General features: G+C 41.7%; 2 protein-coding genes and 1 pseudogene across 3 annotated transcripts in view; 1 reads left to right on the forward strand and 2 right to left on the reverse strand.

The window, feature by feature from the left end:
- PAIP2 (poly(A) binding protein interacting protein 2) lies at positions 1-21587 on the forward strand. Of its 2 annotated transcripts, XM_027774824.1 has the most exons (5): positions 14-155; positions 912-1008; positions 13296-13454; positions 14935-15114; positions 20533-21587. In XM_027774824.1, the coding sequence occupies exons 3-5, from the start codon at positions 13317-13319 to the stop codon at positions 20587-20589; spliced, it is 375 nt and encodes a 124-aa protein (XP_027630625.1). In that variant the 5' UTR covers positions 14-155; positions 912-1008; positions 13296-13316; the 3' UTR covers positions 20590-21587. The 2 variants fall into 2 exon arrangements, with proteins under 2 accessions (XP_006172442.2, XP_027630625.1); XM_006172380.3 differs by lacking the exon at positions 912-1008 and having other exon boundaries at positions 1-155.
- On the reverse strand, positions 9827-10171 carry LOC106735694 (cytochrome c oxidase subunit 7C, mitochondrial pseudogene; annotated as a pseudogene).
- The window catches only part of SLC23A1 (solute carrier family 23 member 1), a 19070-nt gene continuing 11912 nt past the window's right edge, over positions 18841-25998 (reverse strand). Inside the window, exons 14-15 of the mRNA XM_014590801.2 lie at positions 23697-23963; positions 18841-19054 (exon numbers count right to left, since the gene is read on the reverse strand). Coding sequence (XP_014446287.1) covers positions 23716-23963 — 248 coding nt within the window. The 3' untranslated portion in view covers positions 18841-19054; positions 23697-23715. The remainder of the gene's footprint in view (positions 19055-23696; positions 23964-25998) is intronic.

The raw sequence follows: 25998 nt of genomic DNA on the forward strand, positions 1-25998 counted from the left end.
GGAAGTGAAGTCACTTCCGGGCTGGGGTGTTTGTTTGGACTGGAGAAGGGAGGCGGCGGGCGAAGCGCACGTCGAGCGGGGGAGCGGCGCTGCCTGTGGAGATCCGCGGAGGCCGACAGGATTCGTTGGCTGCCGTCCCCGCTGCCGTGCACTGGGTGAGGGGTCCCCGCGGGCGGAGCAGCAAGAGGGGTGCGGCGGCCTCAGCTGAGGAGGCACCTCAGCGACGGCTGAGGGGCCTAATGGGTACCCGGGTTGTTGGCCATCGAGCCCCGTGTGGCCTCCGTTGTCTCTTGCCGCTTTTCGCCGAGTCTAAGGGTCGAGGTTCGGCCGACTGGGTCTCTTCTCTGCGAAATGGCCGTCTCTTTTTTTCCTCATTGTCATTATTATTTATGATTTGGATCTCGCAGCTCTATCCGGGTCCTTAAAGGCGCGCGAGGGTTGCTGGGATAGCACTTTCTCGTGTTCCCCAACCCCCCCAAGTCCCTTCTCCCGCCCTTGTTCCCCCTCCCCCGAACCCTTTCCCCTGCTCCCTACGACAGCCTCGGCAACAAAGCTCATTGTTTCTACCCATTTTACGCCTGCGCGTCGCCACGCGCAGCCCCTAGTTGCTGCGCGTGCGCGCCCCTGCTGTGGCTGTGGTGGGGGGAGAGAAAGGGGTGGAGGAACTGGAGAACTGGAATCGTCCTGAGGGGGCCTCTATGCAACGGTCGATGGGCCAGTATCTTTCTGGGCTCTCCGTCACTTATTCGGCAACTGAACCCCTTGTATTTAGTTGTGTTGTATCCCGTACTTCGAATGAGTGGACCTTTGTCTCTGGTACCGGGAATCATTACTCTGGGAGGGATTAGAGCTAGATGAACTTTAAGGACTCATCAGTAATAGTTCACATTCTTTGGTTCTGGTCCTCTTAGTTTTTTATAGTAGTCCGAGCTTACTCGCTCCCTACTACATCCAAAGAAAGGAGGCGAATGGTGTGGAGTTACGTTTTCAAGCCATTTGTTGCAGCAGGTAGCCGTGATATTTTCTAATGATATTTCTTGTCTGTTCCCTTTTGTCTTGCTTTCCCTGATTTTGCAGTCCCATCTCCTCACACAAACTCCAAACTCACGAAAGAATCTGGCTCCAAGTTGGTCTTGGGAGAAAGTCTGATATAGTGAACAACCTTTTGCGTTTGTTTTAACAAAAGACAAATACCCATTTTGCCTGTGCTGGCTAATCTTGTATCTTGGTGACATTGTTTTTCACAAATTTCATTTGACCAGTTAATCAGGTGTTGGATTGCTTATTATTAAATGGCCTTTGAAATTTCATCTGTTGTAGGTTATGTTTGCAGATTGGAAAAGGGTCTATAAAACCTTTACTCATGATAGAATGTATATGGGTGCACATGAGAGTAGAGGGAGAAAGAGAGATATGAACAATCTCCACAGGTCACTGCTTCTCACCCCAGGATCTTCCTCCTGCCCTCTAGCCCATTGGATCTTGGGCACACCCCCACGTTCCCACCATGTTTCAGGCTGTATGGAGCAGACTCCAACCACAATCATCTTGTGAGATCCAGCTTCTCTTGAGCAGCACATTACCACTGCATCACAGAGCCAGCCCAGTCTATAAGAATTTTAGAGGAGACTCTTAGTATTTACTGTTCTTAAGAATTATTTTATTTAACTTTATTTATTTTAATTTGACCAAGGAGGGACAGAAAGAGAAAGCAGGCCGCCAGGTCTGGGACTCGAACCATTGTCAGTCATGTAGGAGTCCAGTGCCCTTAACCACCGTGCCACCTGGTGGCCTCAATGCTCCACTTTTATTTTTTTTCCCCAGGAAATATTTATTTATTTATTAATTATCATTATTTTTCAATTTGACCAGAGAGTAAGAAAGTGAGCCACCCAGTCTGGGATGAGGACTGGTTGGCCACATGGGAGTCCAGCACCTTTAACCACCATGCCACCTGCCAGCCCCAGATGCTCGATTTTTAGTGAAAATATTTTAATTTAAATGTTCACTGTTAGCACAACCATTTAGTGGATATTGTGGAAGATTAAAGAGGTAGAAAATAAGGCTCTTGTTCCCTAGTAATCTGATAACATCTGTGATTACCATCTTGTAGTAATTTACAGACTTTTCGCACTCACTAACTTGACAACCTTGGACATAAGCAGAGCAAGTTTTATCTTGCCCATTTTGAAATTGAGGAAATAGAAGCTTGAAAGGCTTGTTAGATTATTTAGCAAATACTTCTGTTGAGTGCTGTTACAAATATTAACAGATTTAATTCAGCATCTCCAGAAGGTAGGCCCTACTGTAAAATGAAGATAACAAATGAGAGAAGTGAAGTAACTTGCCCAATGTCACACAGTTGGTAAGAGCTGGAATTCAAATCCAAGTAGTCCAAAGGTTGTATGATTAGCTATTTTACTGTGCTGCATGTAATTTAGTGACACATCAGTGGTCTTCTAAGTGATCAGTGACCTAGGTGGCATTTGAACCTAGTTCTTCTAACTCTTGTCTGAAATGAAAATGATCTAAGCCAATGCTTTTGTGATCTAGACCACTTTATGCATAGCTACATTAACACTTTGCATTTGGGGACCAGCAGATGCTGTGGTGGTTAAGGCACTGGATCCCACATGGTCAACTCTACTATAAAATCCCAGACCCAGTGGCTTGAGGGACACGCTGAGTGCATTTCTTGGCCAGAATCCCAACAGGAGAATGGAAGAGATAGGATTGCAGCAGGACCATCCTCCCTGGAAGTGGGACAGGGGGGTTTCTCACTTTTCCTCTCTGTCATGTGCATGTGCCCTGTGACAAAAATATAAAATAAATACTTGTTTTTTAAAAATAGTTTGTATTTGATGAGCTAGGGTTCAATTTTAATAACTCAAAAATTTTCCCCCTAATTTCATTGTTTAGAGCAGTTCTATCTGTTCAGGTAGTACTAGCCACATGTGCCTATTCAGCTCCTGAAATGTGGCTGTTTTAATTAAATATTAGGTTTTCAGTAAAGTCATGCTGTATTTTTCTATGCAAAAATGATAATGACTTTCTCAATAACCTAATAGCTAGATAAAGCAAATGATTGTCATATTGGATGACACAGGATGACAGGGCCTGAATTGCCTCTTTTTCTTATTTTTTGTTTGTATAAATTGAGATGGCATTTTTGATGTGCTTAATCTTTTATCAATAATGACAGTCCATCCTTACTCTCACCTAATTACCCTTATTACACTCCAAATGAAATTAGGGTTATAGGAATCAGCAGATGGTGTAATGGTTATGTCACTGGACTCCCATGTAATTGATCGCAGTCTGAGTCCTGGACCCAGTGTCTTAAACTCACGCCGAGTGAGTGTGTGTGTGTGTGTGTGTGTGTGTGTGCGTGTGCCCAAGATCTTGAGAGGAGAATGGAGGAGAGGGGATTGTGGCATGGCCATCTGCCTGGGGGTGATTTTTCGTTTGCTGTCTGTCTTTCTGGCGAGTGTGCGCGCCCTATAGCAAAAACCACTCAAAAAACCCTAAAAGACTTTTTGTAGACAAGATTAAAGGATACTCTTGGAAACTATTATGTCTGAGAGGCATTACAAGAGGGAAAAAATACCGAAAGACATAATTCAATAAAGATTTGGGTTTGTAAATTGAAAGGATTTGCTGGGCATTAATAGGAAATTATTCTTGTCTAACCAAAACCTGGTAAGTTTAAGTGTTAAAATACCTCAAGCTCTCAAACAGGATGCTACAAAGAAAAGAAAATTGGTCTTCCTACAACAGTGAAAATTGGAGTATATGTAGGTGGGTAATAGAAAGTACAGGAGTTTAAGAATTATGTCCAGGACCAGCAGATGGTGTAATGGTTACGTCACTGGACTCCCACGTAGTCAACTGTGGTTCGAGTCCAGACCCAGTGGCTTAAAACTCAATGCTGGGCACGTGTGCATGTGTGCACAAAGTCCTGAGGGGGAAATGGAGGAGAAGGGATTGTGGCATGGCCATTCTCCCATGGGGTGATTTCTCTCTATCTCTGGAGAGCACATGCACCCCGTAGCAAAAGAATCTCTCTAAAAAAAAAAAAAAAGAATTCTGTCCTAAGACGGCCATGTATCCTATTGGTTAAGGAACCACATCCCACATGGCCAATATATGGTTCAAACCTGGCCCAGACACCTTGAAAAGCAGGCTGGGCATGTCTATGTGCATTTCCAAACTCCCAACAGGGTGCAGAAATGGAGGAGAAGGGATTCCAGCATGACTGTGTCCCATTACAGGGTTCTTTTCTCTCTGGTGAGGTCGCGTGTCCTCTGGCAGTTAAACAAAAGGGAAGAATTCTGTTTCAACTAAAGTTTTTATTCAAAATATGAAGGGAAAAGACACTTTTGGGCATTCAGTGGCTTAAAAATATTGGGTTGTTGAAAAAGTCATTTTTTTTTTTCTGTGTTTTTCTATACAAAAATGCATTGTGACTTTTCCAACAACCTAATATTTATCCTCAGTAGCCAGCTGGTGGCATGGTGGTTAAGGCGCTGAATCCCATATAGCTGACTCTATAGCTCCAGTCCTGGACCTGCAGCATGGCCATCCTCCCTGGGAAGTGATTTCTCAATTTGTCTCTGTCTCTGGCAAGTACACATACCCTATGGCAAAAATCTGTTTGTTTGTTTGTTTGTTTGTTTTTCAAAAAGAAGGTATTGAATAAGAGGGCCTTAATAAAGGTCCTCCTATTATAGCAAAATAAGATTTTACTTGAGCTTGTTTCTCCCAGGAGAGAGAGAAACGCACGTGGAGTGAGATGGGGAGAAAGAGAGAAAGTGAGAAAGCAAGCAGGTCCAGGACTCAAACCGTAGTCTGCCATGTGGGAGTCCAGTGCCCTTAACCGCTATGCATGGAGGTTTATTTATTTATTTAGAATTCTTTTTTATTTAACTTCCTTTATTTACTTATTTATTTTAATTTTGACCAGACAGATACAGAGTGAGAAGGAAAGTAAGAAAGCAAGCCACCAGGTCCAGGACTTGAACCGTGGTTGGCCATGTGGGAGCCCAGTGCCTTTAACCACCACACCACTTGGTCGCCCCACGCATGAAGGTTTTAAGGTACTGGGTCTCGCATGGTTGCCTGTGTGATTTGAGTCCTGGACCTGGCAGCTTGAAAAACACGCCAGGCACATGTGCATTCACGCCCAAAATCCCAAGAAAAATCCTGAAGAGATTGTGGCATGACTATCCCTTTTGTGGGTGATTTCTTTTTTTCTCTCCCTCCCTCTCTCTGGCAAGTGCATGTGCCCTATAGCAAAAACCAAAATTTATTTATTTATATACACACTTTTCGGTAAAGTCATGATTTATTTCTTTTATGAAAAAATGTATCGGGAACCAGCAGTTAGCGTAATGGCTATGTCTCTGGACTCCCACGTAGTCGACCATGGTTCGCATCCCGGACCCGGTGGCTTTAAACCCCCCGCCAGGCGCATGTGCGTGCATGCCCAAGATCCCGAGAGGAGAATGGAGGAGAAGGGATTGCGGTGTGACTATCCCCCCTGGGGGGTGATTTCTCGCTTTCTGTCTCTCTGTCTGTCTCTGTCTATGTGGCGAGCGCATGCGCCCTATAGCGAAAACCTCTCAAAAAAATCTATCAAGACTTTTCTGGGGACCAGCAGTTGGTGTAATGGTCATGTCATTGGACTCCCATGTTGTCTACTGTGGTTTGAGTCCTGGACCTCATGGCTTAAACTCACGCTGGGTGCATGCATGTGCGTGCCCAAGATCCTGAGAGGAGAATGGAGGAGAAGGGGTTGCAGCGAGGCCATCCCCCTGGGGGGGTGATTTCTCTCTTTCTGTCTCTGTCTGGCTAGCGCACACTCCCTATAGCAAAAACCTCCCCCCCCCCAAAAAAAAATACAGTGATTCCCTTGGGAAAAGAATTTGGAGTGACGAACATGTTTGCTGGTAAGGAGGGAGTCAGCCACTTTTTTGTTCATTTCTTTCTGTCACACTTGAAAATGTATAATTAACAGACTGACCATTAAAATAACACACTGTAGGACTAACCCCATAGTGCAGTGGTTAAAGTACTGTGCACTGGGGGCTAGATCCCACATGGCCAGTCATAGTATGAATCCCAACCCCCGTAGCCTGAAAAGTATACTGGGCATGTGAGCACCCAAAATTCTGATGGGAAGGAGAAATGGAGGAAAAGGAATTGTGGACCAAACCCTGTTGGGGAATGCTATGCATGCTTGGTCTCTCTGGCAAGGGCATGCTCCCTCTGATAATTGAAGGAAAAAAAGGCAACAAATGAAAACAACCCAGATGTTGATTAATTGATGTGAATAAACAAAATTATAATATAAACATATAATAGGATATTATTTGGCATTAAAAAGGAATGAAGTACTGATATATACTACAACATAGGTTAACTTTAGGGACCAGCAGATGACATAATGATTACGTCTCTACCCCCACACAGTCAACTGCAGTTTGAGTCCTAGACCCGGTAGCTTAAAACTCTTGCTGGGCACATGTCTGTGCGTGCCTAAGATTCCCAAGAGAAGAATGGAGGAGAAAGGATTACAGCATGGCTATTCACCCTGAGGGGTGATTTCTTGCTTTCTTTCTGCTAAGTGCACATGCCCTATAGCAAAAATCTTTCTAAAAAACAAAACAACAACCAGAAAAATAGGTGAGAGACCACCAGGTGGTGTGGTGGTGAAGGGTATTGTAATCCCACGTGGCTGACCACTGTTGGAGTCCTGGACCTGGTGGCTTCCTTTCTCTCTCCCTCTCTCTCCCTCCCGCTCTCTCTCTCTCTCTCTGTCTCACATTGTCACTGTGTCCCTCTCTCTGGTCCAAATTAAAATAAGTAAATCAATAAAGTTAAATTAAAAAAAATTAAAAATAGGTGAACCTTAAACATGGTAAGTGAAAGAAATATAAGTAGATATTATAAGAGACCACATATTTTTTGATTCTATTCATGTGAAATGTCAGTACTAGACAAATACATAGAGATAGAGATTAGACTAGTGATTACTTAGGCTTGGGAGACCTGGGGGACAATGAGGAATGACTACAAATGCTATGGGATTTCTTTTGGGAGTGGTGGAATGAAGTAGTTTATGTTTGCACAGCTTTGTAAAAACCACCGAATCAAGGACTTTAAAATGGGAACAACCCACATATTCATTAATTGAGTGGAGGAACTTCAATTTGTGGATAAATTTTATGGTATGTGAAGTACATTTCAATTTTTAAGAGTAGCACACGCAGAGCCAGCAGGTGGCATGCTGGTTAAGGCAGCTGGGTCCCAGATGATCAACTGCATGATTTTTAGGCCCAGATTCTGTGACTTGAAAAATATTCTGGGCATGTGTGCATGCCAGCCCAAGATCCTGAGGGGAAAATGGAGGAAAAGGGACTGCGGCATGGCTATCCCCCTGTTTCCTAAGTCATGTTTTCTTTCTGCTGACATCCTAGCACATAATTCTGAGTTTGTCTCTGCCTGTCTTTCATATACAGTACATTCAACAACCAGGGCAGAGTTTCTTGATAGTTTTCAGTTGAGAACCTTTTAATGAAAAATTTCTTATTACATGAGCATCTGTGGTTTGTTTGCTTAGTTTTTGCTATAGGGTATATATGTTCTTCAGAGACAGACAAATATATATAGAGTGTGTGTGTGTATATATATATATATATATAGAGAGAGAGAGAGAGAGAGTATATATATATATAGAGAGAGAGAGAGAGAAAGAGAGAGGAAGCAACTTCTCGAGGGATGGCCATGTTGTAATCCCCTCCTCTTCATTCTTATCTTGGGATTTGGGACATATATGCACATGTACCTGGAGTGTTTTTCAAGCACCCTGGGTCATGATTCAAACCACGGTTGACTGAATATGATACAATTTCCCTTAACCACTAGGCTATGGGATTAACCCAGGTATTTTTGGTTTTTGGATGGGAAAAAACTATTATCCTCATTATTGATAGGTATCCTGTTTCCTTTCTTTGGTACAAGTCACACTACTGCTTGAGTTTATGTGTAGATGACTAGTTTTAAGTAAACCTATTGGCAATGTCTTGTATATTTTTTAACTGCCAGAGGACACATACATTTGCCACAGAGAGAGTGTGAGACCCCCCCCCCATAGGGCATGGCCACAGTCTTTTTTTGCTCCATTTTACATTTCCATCAGGATTTGGGGTATACACACACGTGCCTCGTGTTTTTTCAAGCTGCTGTGGCTGGGTTTCCTTAACCACTGAGCTATAGGCCAGCCCAGAAAGCCCCTCTGAGTGTGGTGTGGTCACACTATAATCCCGTTTCCATTTCCCATCCTCAAGATGTAGAATACAAGGCGCACATGCCTGGAATGTTTTTTCAAGCCAGTGGAGCCAGGCAGCTACAACTGCTAGGCTGTGTGGGATCTGACTTCCCTTTTTATTTATTTATTTGTTTGTTTGTTTATATATATAGAGAGAGGGGTATTTTTACTATAGAGTGCTTGCATTCGCCAAAGAGATAGAAAGTGAGAACTCATCCCCCCAGGAGGATGGCCACGCTGCAATCCCTTCTCCTCCATTCTCCTCTCAGGATTTTGGGTACATACGCACATGTACCTAGTGTGAGGTTTAATCCACCAGATCTGAGACTTGAACCACAATCGACACATGGGAGTCCAGTGACGTAACCGTTTCCCCATCTGCTGGTCCCTATTTATTTATTTTTTAGATAGATTTTTGCTATAGGGTACAAGTACTCACTGGAGAGACAGAAAGTGAGAAATCACCCCCCTGGAAAGGGGAGATGGCCACATTGTAATCATTTCTCCTCCGTTGACCTTTTGGGACATTGGACAGGCATGCACTTGAGCCTGGTGTGAGTTTTAAGCCTCCACGTCCAGGATTCGAACTGCAGTCAGCCATGTGGTAGTCTAGTGCCTTAACCCTATACCACCTGCTGGGTCCAGGATCTTACTTACCTTAACCACTAAGCTACAGGGCAGGCCCCAAATCAGTTTTTGTTGTTGTTGTTTTTTAATTTGCTACAGAGTGCATGTGTTCCACTGAGGGAGGGAGGGAGGGAGAGAGAGAGAGAGAGAATGCTCCCCTCCCCAAGAGGGATAACCGTGTTGTAATCCTTCTCTGCTTGCTCTCATAATTTTGGACACACACATATACCCAGTGTGTTTTTCAAACCACCAAATCTGAGATTCAAACCATGCAGTTGGCCATATGAGATCCAGCCACCTTAACTACAGTGCCACAGCTGGTCTCAAATTCAGATTACTTTTTTTCTGTTTTTTAGATTTTTGCCATACGTATGTGCACTTGCAGAGAGAGAAAAAGAAAAAGTGAGAAATCACTCCCCCAGAAGAAGGCTAAACCCTTCTGTTCCATTATTTTGGGATTTGGGGCATGTACACATATGCCTGAATTTTTTTTTTCCCTTCAGGTCATAAGTTTATTTACAAGCATATTCAGTAAACTATGAGTTTAAGAGTTTGATCCATTTTCCAGAGATTGTGACTGCGCGTCTTAAAATGTTCTTCATATCTGGGAACCAGCAATTAGTATAATGGCTATGTCGCTGGACTCCCACGTAGTCGACCATGGTTCGCATCCCGGACTCTGGCTTAAAACTCACGCTGGGCGCGTGTGTGTACATGCCCAAAATCCCGAGAGGAGAATGGAGGAGAAGGGATTGCGGCGTGACCATCCTCCCTAGGGGATGATTTCTCGCTTTCTGTCTCTATGTCTCTGTCTGGCGAGTGCACGCGGCGCCCTATAGTGAAAAACCTCTAAAAAAAAATGTTTTTCATATCTATTAAATGGATGAATTAAAACATCCTTATTTCTTAAGTAGTTGGTGTCTTACTATAAAGAAAGGTGGAGCAAATCCAGATCCAAAGTACAAAGTCATCATAACGAGTAACCGCCACTTGCTTTCCACTGAAAATGACAGATTCTTCCCCGGGCCCTCCTCATAGTGGCTCCTACAGACCATGGAGGTCATGAACCTCCAGATGCTCTGTCCTAGCATGGTGCTGCTGGGAGTTCTGTGAGACACATAGAGTCCGAAGATGGGAGAAATGGCCTCTGCAACAACCCCTTCCTTTCTCATGACCTTCTGCCTGAATGTTTTTCAAGCCACTGGATACGGGATTCGAACCAGGGAGTCAGCCATGTGGGATTCAGCACTTTAACCACTACACCACCTGTTGGCCCCCAAATAAGTTTTCATTTATTTTTTTAAATAGTGGTTTCTTTAATTTTATTTATTATTTTTTAATTTGACCAGAGAAAAAGAGAGGGAAAGTGAGAAAGCAAGCCACTACAGCACAGTCAGTCATTGGGAGAGTCCAGCATCTTAACCACTTGCCGTCCCCTAAATCAGTTTTTTGGTTTTTGTTTTGTTTTGTTTTGTTTTGTTTTGTTTTGTTTTGTTTTAGGATTATTTTATTTTGGGGTCAGTAGGTGCCATGGTGGTTAAGGGCACTGGATTCCCACATGGCTGACCATTTCAAGCCCTGGACCTAACGGCTTGCTTTCTCAATTTAACTTCCCCCCCTTACTCTGTCCCTCTCTGGTCAAATAAAAACAAATAAATAAAGTGAAATAATTCCTTTTTAATTTTATTTCACTCTATTTATTTATTTATTTATTTATTTATATTTGACCAGAGAGGGACAGAAAGTGAGAAAGAAAGCAAGCCACCAGGTCCGGGACCAAACCACAGGTGGCCATGTCTGAGTCCAGCGCCCTCAACTACCACCCCATATGCCGGTCTGCCCAAAATCAGTTTTAAAAACAGACTTTGCGAGGCTGGCAGGTGGTATGGTGGTGGTTAAGGGCTCTGGACTCCCACATGGCTGACTGCAGTTCAAGTCCCGGACTTGGCAGCTTGCTTTTTCACTTTCTCTCTCTCTCTCATTCTCTCTCTGTCCTTCTCTGGTCAAATTAAAAAATAAAGTTAAATAAAAAAATAATTATTTAGGGGACCAGCAGGTGACATGGTGGTTAAGGCACTGGACGCTCCCATGTGGCTGACCACAGTGTTGAGTCCCAGACCCAGTGGTTTGCTTTCTCACTTTCTCTCTTTGTGTGTCTCTGTGTCTCCGTCGGATCAAATTAAAATAAATGAATGAATAAATAAAATTAAAATAATTCTTTAAAAAATAAATCTAAAAAAAAAAAAAGCTTTGCTACATCAGCAGGTTGCTCAGTGGTTAAGGCACTGGACTCCATGTGGCTGATAACAGCAGATTTGGTGGGTTGAAAAATCATGCCATGTGCGTTTGTGCCCAAAATTCCGAGAGGAGAATGGGGGAGAAGAGATTGTAGTGTGGCCATTTGCCCTCCTGTTGAGGGGTGATTTTTTCACTTAACCTCTCTCTGTCTCTGTACTCCTGTGGGCATATGTGCCCTATGGCAAAAACTGTTTCCCCCATCGAAAAAATTATTTTAAAGTAAAATTTACTTTCTTTTTTTTTTTTTTTTAATTATTTTATTGGGGCCAACAGGTGGCATGGTTGTTGAGGGCACTGGATTCCCACACGACTGACTGCAGTTCAAGTCTTGTACCTAGCAGCTTGCTTTCTCTCTCTCTCACTCACTCTATCCCTCTCTGGTCAAAATAGAGTTAAATAAAATAATTCTTTATTAGAAAAAAAGGAAAAATCTTTTATTTAATTGTATTTTATTTGTGTATGTATTATTTATTGAGTTTAATTTGACCAGAGAGGGACAGAGAGAGAGGGAGAAAGTGAGAAAGCAAGCCACCTAGTCTGGTACCTGAACTGCCTTTGGCTGTTGGCGAGTATGGCGCCCTTAACCACTACACCACCTGCCAGCACCTAGAATTTCCTATTTTTTTAAAAAAAAAAAAAGAATTATTTAACTTTATTTATTTATTTTAATTTGATTAGAGGGTGGTAGAGGGAGAGAGAGAAAGTGAGAAAGCAAGCCGCCAGCCAGGTCCAGGACTTGAAACACAATCAGCCATGTGGGATTCCAGCAACCTTAACCGCCATGCCACCTGCCGACTCCTAGAATTTGCTTTTTTATTATTTCATTTGATGACTAAGTTTTCAGATTGCTTGTTTCATTTTGATTTTTCTTTAAATAATTATTTTATTTTATGTATTTTCATTTAACCAGAGAGGGACAGTGAGAGAGAGAGAGAGGGAAAGTGAGAAAGCAAGCCGCCAGGTCCAGGATTTGAACTGCGATCAGCCATGTGGGAGTCCAGGACCCTTAACCACCACACCAACTGCCAGCCCCGAGATTGCTTATTTTATTTTATTATTATCTTATTTTTTGGAGAGGTTTTTGCTATATAGCGCGTGTACTCACCAGAAAGACAGAGACAAGAAAGATAGAAAGCAAGAAATCACCCCCCACAGGGGATGGCCATGCTGCAATCCCAGCAGGTGGTGTGGTGGCTAAGGCGCTGGACACTCCCATGTGGTCAACCATGGTTTGAGTCCCAGACTTGGTGGGCTGGCTTTCTCTCTGTGTCTGGTCAAATTAAAAAAAAAAAGAACGAATAAACAAAATTAAATAATTCTTTAAGACTTATTTTATTTTATCCATTGTCATTGTTTTATTTATTTTTTTTCTTAAATAATTACTTATTAAATTTTATTTATTCATTCATTCATTTTTAATTTGACAGAGAGAGACACAGAGGTAGAGAGAGAAAAAGGGAAAGTGAGAAAGCAAGCCACTCAATCTGTGGTCAGTCATGTGGGCGTCCAGCATCTTAAACATTGTGCCACCTGCTGGCCACTCAGCTATTTCTTAAACATTCAGATCTCTTTTGGGGGGAGGGGAAGCCATGAAGCTTTCAATTCCTTTTTTTTTTTTTTTTTGGCTGTTTCTCAAGCCACCCACCTGTTTCTCTGCCTAAACTGCCAGACCTTGGAGCTGGCCTGATTTCCAATCTTTTTTTCTTTTTCTTTTTTTTCTGAGTTTTTTACTGTAGGACACATGCACTCCCTATTGAGAAAGTGAAAAATCACGCCCTCCAGAGGGATGGCCATGCTGCAGTCTCTTCTGTTCTATTCTTCTTTCCGAATTTTGGACATGCACACACACGCACCCAGCATGATTATCAAGCCTTTGGGTCCATAACCTGCTTGCCCCTTCAGCAGCCTTCTAGCTGCTCAGTTCATCATGTGCACTTACTATGCGCCCTTAGCACCTAACCATGGTAATGATAGATGCTCACTAAGAACTGAAAGAATGACTAAGTAAATTAACCTTTTTTTTTTTTTTTTTTGAGGTTAGAAAGGACAACTAACGTCAACCATGAAAGATCCAAGTCGCAGCAGTACTAGCCCAAGCATCATCAATGAGGATGTGATTATTAACGGTCATTCTCATGAAGATGACAATCCATTTGCAGAGTATATGTGGATGGAAAATGAAGAGGAATTCAACAGACAAGTTAGTCTTGTGTACCTATATGTTCTTTTTCGTTTGTTTGTTTTTTAAGTTTTTTTTTTTTTCTCTTCCAGCATCCCCAATAGGGCCTTAATACTAGATCCACCCAGAGCCTTCATGAACCCTGGATCACAGGCACATGCATGTTCACTGTACTCAGGGCAGTCTCCAGACATGAATCCAGAAACCTCCATGTTTTACTGCTGTGTCACCATCTGGCCTCAACAATGATTTTTTTTTTTTTTTTTTTTTGGTAGCCTGTTGTAATCCACAAATAATGCAGGTATACTTATCCCAAAAATGTGTTTTTTTTTTTCCCCTGATCCTTCAAATGTGGATTAATCTACTACCACTCCTATTTTATTTGGCTACTGAATATTATCAGGCTTTAATTGCTCACTGAAGAAACTTGGGGAACTTGTTTCAGGGTCCCACCCTTGAGATTGTTTTTTTTTAAGGAGAACTCGGGTGGAGCCTGGGAAACCATTCCAGTGAGCAGTCAAGTTGGGAAACCACTGCCTTACACCGATCAGATTGCTGGATTGTAAAGAAAGTCAAAAGAATTCAGGACTCAAGCAAACTAGCACACATACTAGGGTGCAGAGTTATAAGGGTCTCAATCTCATTAGCCTGCAAAATCTCTTATCACCCTTCTCTTTACAGAACTCTCATACATTGGTAAATGTTGTCTTTTAGTCCCATGTTTGTAACGTCTGTTCCTGTTTTCCTTGTAATTCCTCAAGGCCCTGATCATAGCTTTGATAATCAGTAGCCAGCTTGACTTCCCATCTCAGTGATGAAATACTGAAGGGTAAAACAATTTAGTCTACTTCAATGAGACTCAGTTGTCTTGTTTTGTTATTATTACCTATTCCCTGACCCTAGCCCCTAGAGATTTTTGTTTCAGTCATTTTTGTGTTGGATTGAGGTATGTATAGTTTGAAAGTTACAGATAATTCTGATATGTATTCCTTCAAGAGTGTGCCTTTGTCACTATTTCCATGCCACTCTCAGTGAAAACAGAAAATTGTGCTAATGTAAGTAGGGGCATAGAAAAGCCCTAAACTAGTAATATGCATTTTTTTCCCTTAGTACAGAAGTAGAAGAGAAAGTATGATATTGTGTGGTTTTTTGTTTTGTTTTTGAGAGAGAGATTTTTGCTATGGAGCATATGCTCCCTAGATAGATGGAGAGAGACAGACAGAGGGAAAGTGATAAAGCCATCCCCAAAGGGGTATGGCCACATCACAGTTCATTCTCCATTCTACTCTTGGGATTTTGAGCACACCCAGCGTGAATTTTAAGCCGCTAGGTCAGGGACCCAAACTGCGATCAATTATGTGAGAGTCCAGCATGGTAACCATTGCTCCATCTGCTGATCCTGATGCTGTGTTTTTAAAATGACTTAGTTCAAGGTATTTTCAGCAATTTCTAGAGATGTCTTACCAAGTGTGCTATGAATTATCCTTTATTATAAATCTAGATAGAAGAGGAGTTATGGGAAGAGGAATTTATTGAACGCTGTTTCCAAGAAATGCTGGAAGAGGAAGAAGAACATGAGTGGTTCATTCCAGCTCGAGATCTCCCACAAACTATGGACCAAATCCAAGACCAGTTTAATGACCTTGTTATCAGTGATGGCTCTTCTCTGGAAGATCTTGTGGTAAAAAGTTATTTTTTTTTTAATCTTTTCAAAACCTAGCTCTTTTTTTTTTTTGGGGGGGGGGGGTGGGGGGGAGAATAGGGTGTGTGTGATTACCAGACAGACAGAGACAGAAAGCGAGAAATCACCCCCCAGGGGAGATGGCCACGTTGCAATCCGTTCTCCTCCATTCTCTTCTTAGGATCTTGGTCACACCCACGCACATGCCTGGCATGAGTTTAAGCCATCGGCTCTGGGACTCAAACTGCAGTCGACTACATGGGAGTCCAGCTACATAGCCTTTATGCCAACTGCTGGTCCCCAAACCTAGCTCTTCTTTCCAGTAGCGGAAAAGCCAGCTACCATTTGTTTAAGAAGAGTTCTACATTTCTCTCCCTTCAGAAATTGTGCTGCTGCTTACCGTAGGAGCAGAGGCCTCTTGGTCTCATTTATGATGTAGAGTGAAGTCTGGCACACTGTGGAGCTAGTAGCTAGTCTCAGATCACTAACAGACTTCTTGTGCCACTGCTTTTAGTCTTGATATTGCCTTTAGTCTCTCTCTCTCTCTCTCTTTTTTTTTTTTTTTTTTTTTGAGAGAGATGTTTGCTTTAGGGGGTGTGCACTCACCAGAGAGACAGAAAGCAAGATATCACCCCTAGGGGGAATGGCCACACTACAATCCTTTCTCCAGTCCAGTCTTTTCTCAGAATTTTGGGTATGGGGAACAAGCAGTTAGCGTAATCGCTATGTCGCTGGACTCCCACATAGTCGACCACGGTTCGTGGCCCGGACTCGGTGGCTTAGAACTCACGCCGGGCGCGTGTGCGTGCGTGCCCAAGATCCTGAAAGAGAATGGAGGAGAAGGGATTGCGGTGTGACCATCCCCCCTGGGGGGTGATTTCTCGCCTTCTGTCTCTCTGTCTCTCTCTGTCTGTCTGGCGAGCGCACGTGCCCCATAGCGAAAACTTCTTCCCCGCCCCCTCCCAAAAAAAGAGAGAGAGAATTTTGGGTATGCAAACATACTTGCCTGACATGAGTTTCAAGTCGCCAGGTCTGGGACTGGAACTGTAGTCAACTACATGAGAGTGTAACAATGTAACCATTATGCCATCTACTGGTCCTGCTCTTTAGTCTTGATGTTGCCCTAGGATATTTAAATGTCTTAAATATCCAAAATACTGAGATACTTTGTTCAAAAGAACACAAAAAGAAACATCACAGTATTACCCTGTCACTTACTTATACAAAAGCAGCTTAATGGAGAAGTTTCTTTAATCTTGTCCTAAACATTTGGTGAAGTGTACAGATTTCTTTTTCTGAAAGATAAAATTTTGGAAACCTTTTCCTGAGGATTCTGTTAAGGTTTCCAGTTTTGTCTGAAATTATGATTTAATACATTTTACAAACTTGGCAAAAAAAAGGAAGGGACACAAACCTAGATTGATATTTTTAGATATTCTTAATGTATTATTAATGATATTTGCAGTAAAAAGATTTTTTTGGAAACTGTGATTAACTAAACATTAGCACCAAAGTAGAAATTGATTAATCCTTCACTAAACATAAGTTAAAATAATTTCTGAACTCAAAATTTTCTCAAGGTCTTCATGTTAGCATTTCTGTTCATGTTTATAATCTCTAGTTACTTCTACAGGTAGTTCTCTAGACTCTGAAGTATTTTTTGTAATTGTCCTCTGGTCATAATGCAATGGTTTCCTAATCTGTGCATCATAATAACCTATGAAACATTAAAACCAAAAATCAGTTCCTTAGCTGTATCACAGACCTAGAGACACAATCCTTTAGGCATGTTAATTTTGTTTTTAAAGAATTAGTTAGTTATTTTATTACTTTTTTTTAATTTTTGACCAGAGAAAGAGGGAAAGTGAGAAAGCAAGCCACCAGGTCTGGGACTCAAACCACAGTCGGCCATGTGGGAGTCTAGTGCCTTAGCTCACATGCCACCTGCCAGCCCCAGGCATGTTAATTTTTTTTTAGAATTATTTTATTTAACTTTATTTATTTATTTCAATTTGCCTAGAGAGGGAGAGGGAAAGCGAGAAAGCAAGCCACCAGGTCCAGGACTAGAACCGTAGTTGGCCATGTGGGAGTCCAGCTCCCTGAACTACCATGCCACCTACTGGCACCAGGCATGTTAATTTTTAAAAAGCTCTACCAGTGTCAGCAGTTGGCATGGTGGTTAAGGCACTAGACTCCCACATGGCTGACTGGTTCAAGTCTTAGACTTGGGGGCTTACTTTCTTTCTCTCTTTTCTCTTTGTATCTCCCTCTGGTCAAATTCAAATAAAAAAATAAGTAAAATTAAATAAGTGTATATATATATATATATATATGTATGTGTGTGTGTGTGTGTGTGTGTGTGTGTGTATATGTATGTATGTATGTATGTATGTATGTATATATATAAAAGGCAGCTCAGAGGATTTATTACACAGAAAACCTGCTGGCATTAAGAAACCACTCTTGGGTCTGGCAGGTGGCGTGGTTAAGGGTGCTGGACTCCCACATGACTGACCGTGGTTCGAGTCCTGGACCTGGCGGCTTGCCTTCTCATTCACTCTTTCTGGCTCTGTCCTTCTCTGGTCAAATTAAAAGAAATAAATGAATAAATAAAGTTAAATAAAATAAGTCTTTTAAAAAAGTTAACAATGTTAATCTGCATTTTTAAAAAAGAAACCACTCTTCTAGGGGTCTGGGAGGTAGCATGATGATTAAGGGCACTGGACTCCCACATGGCCAACCACTGTTCAGTCTTAGATCTAGTGGCTTGCTTTCTCACCTCTCTCACTTTTTCTCACTCTGTCCCTCTCTGGTCAAATTTTAATTAATTAATTAATTCTTTAGTTTATAAAGAAAACTCCTTTTTTTTTTTTTTTTTAAAAGAATTGTTTTGTTTCAACTTATTTAATTTGACCAGAGAGGACAGAGAGAGAGAGAGTGAGAAAGCAAACTGCCAGGTCCGGGATTTGAACTTCAATGGGCCATGTGGGAATCCAATACCCTTAACTGCTATGCCATCTGCTGGCCCCAGGAAACCACTCTTCTAAAGAACTGTGAGAAGAACTCAGAAATTACCTTGGGATATAGCCTCTGGACCTGGTATTATTCCATAGTATACAACCATTTCAGTTTATTTGAGATTACTTTTTGTTGTTGTTATTCTGTAGCTTCCAGAAGATTATACCTTCAAAAACAATTTTTTAATTTAAATGTCACACTTTTCAAGTGTAGCTATGTCTCCCTTTGCAGAAGGGAAACTATATCCTGTCCAAGGAAATTGCTGTGAATAAATTATGAGGCTAAAATTGTTGCTCCAACACATTTAATATGATGCATTGATCTTGGAGTAAGTGACATAGAGTTCAAATTCAGTGTAAAAGCCTGTCAGCATGCCTCTACTTTAGGCCCTGGAATCTGTTCTGCTTTCTTTGCATCTTCATCAAGTTTGCAATCCAAAATGTAGCAGAGAAGAATTTCCAGCTTTTCTATATGCTGACATGACTACTTCGGAAAGTAAAGATTTAGAGACAGAATAATGTTGGTACAAATTTCCAAAACTCTTAGAGACTTTGGCCCATCCCGCCCTCTTTTCTTCTTTTTTATTTTTTTATTTTTTTTAATTTTTGTTTTAAGAATTATTTAATTTAATTGTAATTATTATTTTTTTAATTCACCAGAGAGAAGCAGAGAGAGGGAAAGTGAGAAAACAAGCCATCAGGCTCAGGACTCAAGCTGCAGTCGTCAGTGTGAGAGTTCAGTGCCTTAACCACTATGTACCTGCTGGCCCCCTCCCTCTTTTTTAAACTGATGCAAAAATGGAATTCCAGAAAAGTCGGCTCATTCGTGCTTATATGAAAATTCATGGGCACAGCTGGAATATCAGACTTGGGTCTTCTGGCTCCCTGTGTAGTTTTCTTTTCCTGTTAATATTTTGAGCTTCCTGTGGGAATTAGAAGATAATAGTTCTATAAAAACAACTTCACATTTTCAATGAGGATCATAAAGTAAAGTTAATCAATAGTCCCCCAGTAACTTAATCATATTTTGAACACTTGTTTAAAAAGTTTGCATGGCATGAAAGTATTTAAAGAAAATCAGGTATCATAGGTTAATATAATTCCTTGTTCAGTGTTATTACTTTATGTGATGTTGGAGGGATTCTGGTTATATTTATTTTTAAGTCTATTCTTTCTTTTAAAAGCTAATACAGGGGGAACCAGCAGTTAGCGTAATGGCTATGTCGCTGGACTCCCACGTAGTCGACCGCGGTTCGCGTCTTAGACCCGGTGGCTTAAATCTCACGCCGGGCGCGTGTGCATGCGTGCCCAAGATCCCGAGAGGAGAATGGAGAAGGGATTGCGGCGTGACCATCCCCCCTGGGGGATGATTTCTCGCTTTCTGTCTCTATGTCTCTGTCTGTCTGGCGAGCGCACGCGCCCTATAGCAAAAACCTCTCCAAAAAAAAAAAAAAAAAAAAGCTAATACAGGGACCAACAATGGCATAATGGTTAACCTCATTGGACTCTCACTTTGACTGCAGTTTAAGTCCTGGACCCAGCAGCTTAAAACTCACAGTGGGCATATGTTTGTGCATGCCCAAAATCCCCAGAGGAGAATGGAAGAGATTGTGGCTTGGCCAACCCTCCACCCCCAGGGGTGGTTTCTCACTTCTGTCTCGCTGTCTCTCTCAGTCTCTCCAGTGAGTGCGCACACCCTATAGCAAAAATCTCTCTTAAAAAATGTTTTTAATTTAAAAAAATTAAAGTTCATACAGGGAGGCAGGCAGGTGGCATAGTTAAGGTGTAGGACTCTCACATGGCTCACTGCAGTTCAAGTCTCAGACCTGGCAGCTTGCTTTCTCATTTTCCCTTTCTGTTCTCTCTAGTTAAATTAAAATAATGATGACGATAATGAATTAAAATAAAATAAAATAATTCTTTAAAAATAAAAGAGCTGATACAAGGTCCAAAAGTGGCATGGTGATTAAGGCACTGAATCCTACATGACCAACACCCTGGTTTGAGTCCCAGTCCTGGTAGCTTGAAAAACATGCTGGCAACATATGCATGTATGCCCAAATTCCTGAGAAGAGGATGGAAGAGAAGGGATTGCGTTGTGGCCATCACCCTTACGGGGTGATTTCTCACTCACTCTCTCTCTGTCTCTGGAAAGTGCATGCACCGTATGGCTAAATAAATAAATAAATTTGATATAAATAATATAATACCTATCCTTTCTATCTGATTTTTGCCTTTTCCTGCCCCACATGTTTTTGATTAAGTATAACCTTAATCTAAGTTCTTGCTTTTGTCTCGTATTTTCTTGGAAGATGTTTTTACATGTAGATCTAGGTTGACTGCTGCTGAGTATCTAAACCCATCTGTTAATGAATTTACTTTTTATGTACCTATTTTCCAGGTCAAGAGCAATCTGAATCCAAATGCAAAGGAGTTTGTTCCTGGGGTGAAGTACTGAAATATTTGAGTAGATGGGGCCCTCTTTTGGTGGATGTAGCACAATTTCCACACTGTGAAGGCAGTATTAGAAGACTTAATTGTAAAAGCTCTCTCTTGTCACTGTGTTACACTTATGCATTGCCAAAGTTTTTGTTAGTCTTGCATGCTTAATAAAAGTGCTGAGACTGTTATTAAGTAAAAAACTGTCAAACATTTACTGAAAATAGAATTGGCCCCAAGGCTTGATGTGAAGACAGCAAGGAAAGAAGCACCAGTCAAGTTGTGATAAAGTACCAAATTAAAATGACCTCCAAATCTTACTGAATTGTCTTCTTTGAATCTAAACTTGGCCCTTAAAGTTAACTAACATGGTTAATGTCTAAACTTTTAAAAAATCTAAATTTAAATTAAGTTCTAATTGTTAAGTGGCTTTCTCAGTTTGGACTTAAATTTGCATTTGTTCCCATCAAAAAGAGTTATTTTCATTTGTTCCCATCAAAAAGAGTTTCCCTTTTCTGAAGCAGCTGTGTTAAAGTGAGATAATTCGTTGTACAATGATAAATATGTCTTTGGTTATGAGGTTATAAAGTAGCAATCACATGAAGCTTTTCTGAAATGTTATCGTGTTAGGAATATTGAATTCTGCGTCTAACGTTACATCCGAGGAAGTATGTGATGTGAGAACTGCATCATCATCTAAGGATTCACTGCATCGTAGCTATGCCTGTGTGAAGGTGATCATAGGACCAGCACCAACCCGTAATCTAATTGAACAAAGAGACTGTAACATTATGATTTGAGTAGTGCTTTTCCTTGCTTTGTTAACCATCACGACAGTAGTCTGCAGCACAACTTTTCTTTTAACAAAGCTAGAACAGTTTTGGCTTCTTAAACTTCATATTTGGGTAGGTTAAGCTGCCATACATGTTCAGTGTGAATAGTGTTTAAGTTGAAAATATTGTAAAAAAATTATATTTTTTCAAAAATATTTAAAAAAATAAATAATAGTAGAACTGAGCCGATGGTTGTGGTTATTGGTACTAGGATGCACTATCTAGTGGTTATACTTTTAGTGTGGGCCCAGTATCCCCAAAAGAGCAACCTTTGTTAAGATTCCATAGTAGCAAGTATGTTATTCTGCAAGTATCTGTCCAAAGTACAGCAGTAAAATAAACGCCATTGTCTCATCCTTGCTTTTTATCACCTCAAGTGCAGTATCAGGGTAACTATAGAGAGCTATGTTAAGAACATTTATGGTTGGGGATCTGTAGGTTGCATAATGGTTAAGGTGTTGGACTCCCACATGGACAGCTACAGTTTGAGTCCGGGCCTGGTGGCTTCCTCTCTTTTTCTCACATGCTTGCACTTGTGCATACACATATGTACCCTCTAGCAAAATCTAAAGATAATAATAATGATAAATAAAATTAAATATTTTTAAATTATTTAATTCCATTTATTTATTCATTCTAGTTTGACCAGAGAGATATACAGATATACAGAGAAAGAGAGAGAGGGAAAGTGAGAAAGCAAGCTACCTAATCCAGGATTCGAACCACAATCAGCCATGTGGGGGGTCCAGTGCCTCAACCACCATGCCACTTTCCAGCCCCCCCCCTTTTTTAAATTATTTTTGTTAACTTGATTTGTTTCCTTTAATTTGACTAGAGAAGGACAGCAAGAACAAGAGAGAGAAAGCAAGCTGCCAGGTCCAGGAATCAAACCACAGTCGGCCATGTGGGAGTCAATCACCCTTAACCATCACACCTGCTGGCCCCGCGCCCCCACCCCCCTTTTTTAAGAGAGATTTTTGCTATAGGGAATGTGGACTTGCCAAAGACAGAAAGTGCCAAAGTGAGAAAGTGATTTCTCACTTTCTGTCTGTGAGAAAGTGAGAAACCACCCCCCAGGGAGGTCCAGCGACATAGCCATTATGCTAACTGCTGGTCCCCATGTGTAGATTTTTTCATAAAATTCATTTTCTATTAACTTATTGAAGAGCCCTCAGTAGAGGATTTTTTTCTGTTCTTGCATTGTGTCAGTATTTCTCAGCCTTTTTCTTGTCAAATATCAAACTAGTGTTTGTGTAGCATACCTGGAGTGTAAGAATGAGGCTACCCATGACTGGAGTTTCTAGCTCATAGACTCTAGTTGGCTCAGATTCTGTTCAGGAGGCTGCAGGGATCAGTATTTCAGTATACTGGGAACCTCTTAGTAGTCCATTTATTTATTGGGAACCAGCAGTTAGCGTAATGGCTATGTCGCTGGACTCCCACATAGTCGACAGCGGTGGCTTAGAACTCATGCCGGGCGCGTGTGCATGCGTGCTCAAGATCCCAAGAGGAGAAGGGATTGCGGTGTGACCATCCCCCCTGGAGAGTGAGTTCTCACTTTCTGTCTCTATGTCTCTCTCTCTGTCTGGCGAGCGCACGCGCCCTATAGCAAAAACCTCTCCAAAAAAAAAAAAAGTCCACAGCAGTTGACAAGTTTACCCTTACTATCAAATGGCTAGAGAATTCCACCAAAAAGTTATATATTAACCTTTTACCCAGTCCACCTTCCCCTTGAGGACACTCAGGTCATAAAAATGGAAACTTGAGTTGTTTGGTTTTCCTTTCATTAAAGCATAAGAAGTGTTTTGATGGGGCCAGCAGATGGTGTGGTGATTGTGGCCGGACTCCCACATGGCTGACTGTGGTTCAAGTCCTAGACCTGGCAGTTTGCTTTCTCACTTTCCTTTTCTCTCTCTCTCTTTCTGGTCAATTTCAATAAAATAAAAAAATAGGGGCCAGCAGTTGGCATAATGGCTATGTCGCTGGACTCCCATGTAGTCGACAGAGGTTCGAGTCCCGGACCTGGTGGCTTAAACTCACGCCAGGCACGTATGCATGCGTGCCCAAGATCCCGAGAGGAGAATGGAGGAGAAGGGATTGCATCGTGGCCATCCACCCTGGGGGGTGATTTCTCACTTTCTGTCTCTGTCTTTCTGGTGAGCGCATGTGCCCTATAGCAAAAACCTCTCCAAAATAAAAAAAGAAGAAATAAAATAAAAAATAAAATAATGACAATAAAATTAAATCATTTTTTTTAATGTTTTGATTATTTAATTCTCCCATAAAAGCCTACCTTTCTTGGAAGTAATTTTTCAGACCTTGGTGCACACAGATCCAGTTTCCATATTTTCTGGAATATCTTCTGGTTCTGGAAGCTGACCTTTTGACTTTGTAGGAAATCCTTTGAAGACTGGGCAGATGGGAATGTATTTCAGACAGGCAATTCTTTTTACCATGCCCATTCCAATGGGGAAGTCATAGCTCTGGAGGCTGGTAGACGTCTCACTGTTGGCATGAGCCCCAGCTTTCCACTGTATCAGACCTCGTTCCTCTGGGCTCCCTGGAAGAGGACAGTGAGTCACTTAGCAGCCACCTTCTGCTACCTCCCCTTCCTGTAACCTAGTACTAAGACCGACTTCTGAAATCAAATGTCTTGTTTGAGATGTTTTTGCTATAGGGCACATATGCTCACCAGAAAGACAGAGAGACAGATAGAAAGCGAGAAATCTCCCCCCAGGGGGTATGACCATGCTGCAATCCCTTCTTCTCTCAGGATCTTGAACACACATGCACCCAGCATGAGTTTAAGCCACCAGGTCCGGGACACAAACTGAAGTCAACTACATGGGATTCCAGTGACATAGCCATTATGCCAACTGCTGCTCCTACAAGTGTCTGTTTATAATTTTTATTTTTGCCAGAGGGCACATATACTTGGCATTGAGAGAAAGCACTCCCCAGTGAGATGTGATTATACTACTTTTTTTTTTTTTCTCCATTTCTCCCTCCTACAGTTATTTTGGGCATTTGTGCATATGTACCCAGCATGGGTTTTTTTGTTTGTTTTTGTTTTAAAGAATTATTTAATTTGTTTATGTATGTATGTATGTATGTGTTTATTATTCATTTGACCATAGACAGAGACAAAGAGGGGAAAAGTGAGAAAGCAAACCACCAGGTCTGGGACTCAGACCATATTTGGCCATGTGGGAGTCTAGCGCCTTAACCCACCATACCATCTGCTGGCCCCAAGGTCCAGGACTCAGACTATGGGGTTGGCCATGTGGGATCCAGCTGCCTTAACTACCAGGTCACAGAGCTAGCCAACATTTATTTCGTAAGTGAGAGAAATACGTACCCTAGACAGTCTTATCACACTACAACCCCACCCCAGCCCTCTGACCAGGAGAAATCACATGCCCTATATATTTCAGGTCTGTCAGAATCTAAAGTCTTGGGGCTAGCAGATGGCCTAATGGTTATATTTCTGGACTCCCACATAGTTAACCATGGTTCAAGTCCCAGACCTGGTGGCTTAAAATGCATTCCATGCATGTCCAAAATCTTGAGAGGAGAATGAAGGGATTGCGGTGTGGCCATCCTCCTGGGAGGTGATTTCTTGCTTGCTTTCTGTCTGTCTTGCCAACAAGCACAATGCCTACTAACAAAAATCTCACTTAAAAAAAGAACCTAAACAGTCTTTAGTGTGGCTCTAGCACTGCAGAGTAGTCCCTACTGCCTAGGCCTGAATCCGTGATTTTTTTTTTCTAGAGAGATTTTTGCCCTAGGGCATGTGTACTTACCAGAGAGACAAAGAGCAAGAAATCACCCTGCCAGGGGCCCGTTACCATACCTTAATCCCTTCTCCTCCGTTCTCTTCTCAGGATTTTTGGCATGCATGCACATATGTCCCAGTGTAAGTTTCATGCCACCACGTCTGGGATTTGAACCACAGTTGGTCATGTGAGACTCCAGAGACAATTATTATGCCATCTGCTGATCCCATTAATCCATGATTTCTGAGCTGCTACCTTGGCCAGAGCTTTAGAATAGTAGTTATAATTAATCATTACTGTGTAACTTCAGTGTGCCAGGATCTGTGTTAAGTTTTAATTTCAGTACCTCAGTTCTTCAAAACACTTCCCTGGGAGTATAGGCACTGCTGTATAAAATTTTAATATTAAGAAACAGGTTAAGTAATTGTCAGTGGTATGAGGCTGTGTGTGCTGAGTCTGTGGGGTCCAAATAGTGTCTAGACTGTGCCCTGAGAAGTAGGGAGGTGTATTTTGAAACAGTACAATCAATATTAATATTCAGTAATATTTTATATTTGCAACATAAACTCTTGTTTTTATAATACTAGCTTCATAAAGGCCAGCAGGTAACGTGGTGGTTAAGGGCACTGGACTCCCACATGGCTGACCATGGTTTGAGTCCTGGACCTGGTGGCTTGCTTTCTTGCTTTCCCTCTCTCTCTCTCTTGCTCTGTCCCTCTCTGGTAAAATATAAAAACAAATAAATAAAGTTAAAGAAAATAAATTTTTTTTTCCTTAAAGAGAGATTTTTGTTACAGGGTGTGTGCGCTTGCCAGAGAG

The sequence above is a fragment of the Tupaia chinensis genome, unplaced genomic scaffold (genome assembly GCF_000334495.1).
Source record: "Tupaia chinensis unplaced genomic scaffold, TupChi_1.0 Scaffold000484_1, whole genome shotgun sequence".
NCBI classification, from domain to species: Eukaryota; Metazoa; Chordata; class Mammalia; order Scandentia; family Tupaiidae; genus Tupaia; species Tupaia belangeri.

What these genes read in the sequence shown, in the direction of transcription:
- PAIP2 (XM_006172380.3), top strand. Translation starts at nt 13,317, where the DNA reads ATGAAAGATCCAAGTCGCAGCAGTACTAGCCCAAGCATCATCAATGAG. An exon ending in AAGAGGAATTCAACAGACAA is followed by an intron (nt 13,455 to 14,934) that starts GTTAGTCTTGTG and finishes TTATAAATCTAG; the next exon opens with ATAGAAGAGGAGTTATGGGA. An exon ending in CTTCTCTGGAAGATCTTGTG is followed by an intron (nt 15,115 to 20,532) that starts GTAAAAAGTTAT and finishes CCTATTTTCCAG; the next exon opens with GTCAAGAGCAATCTGAATCC.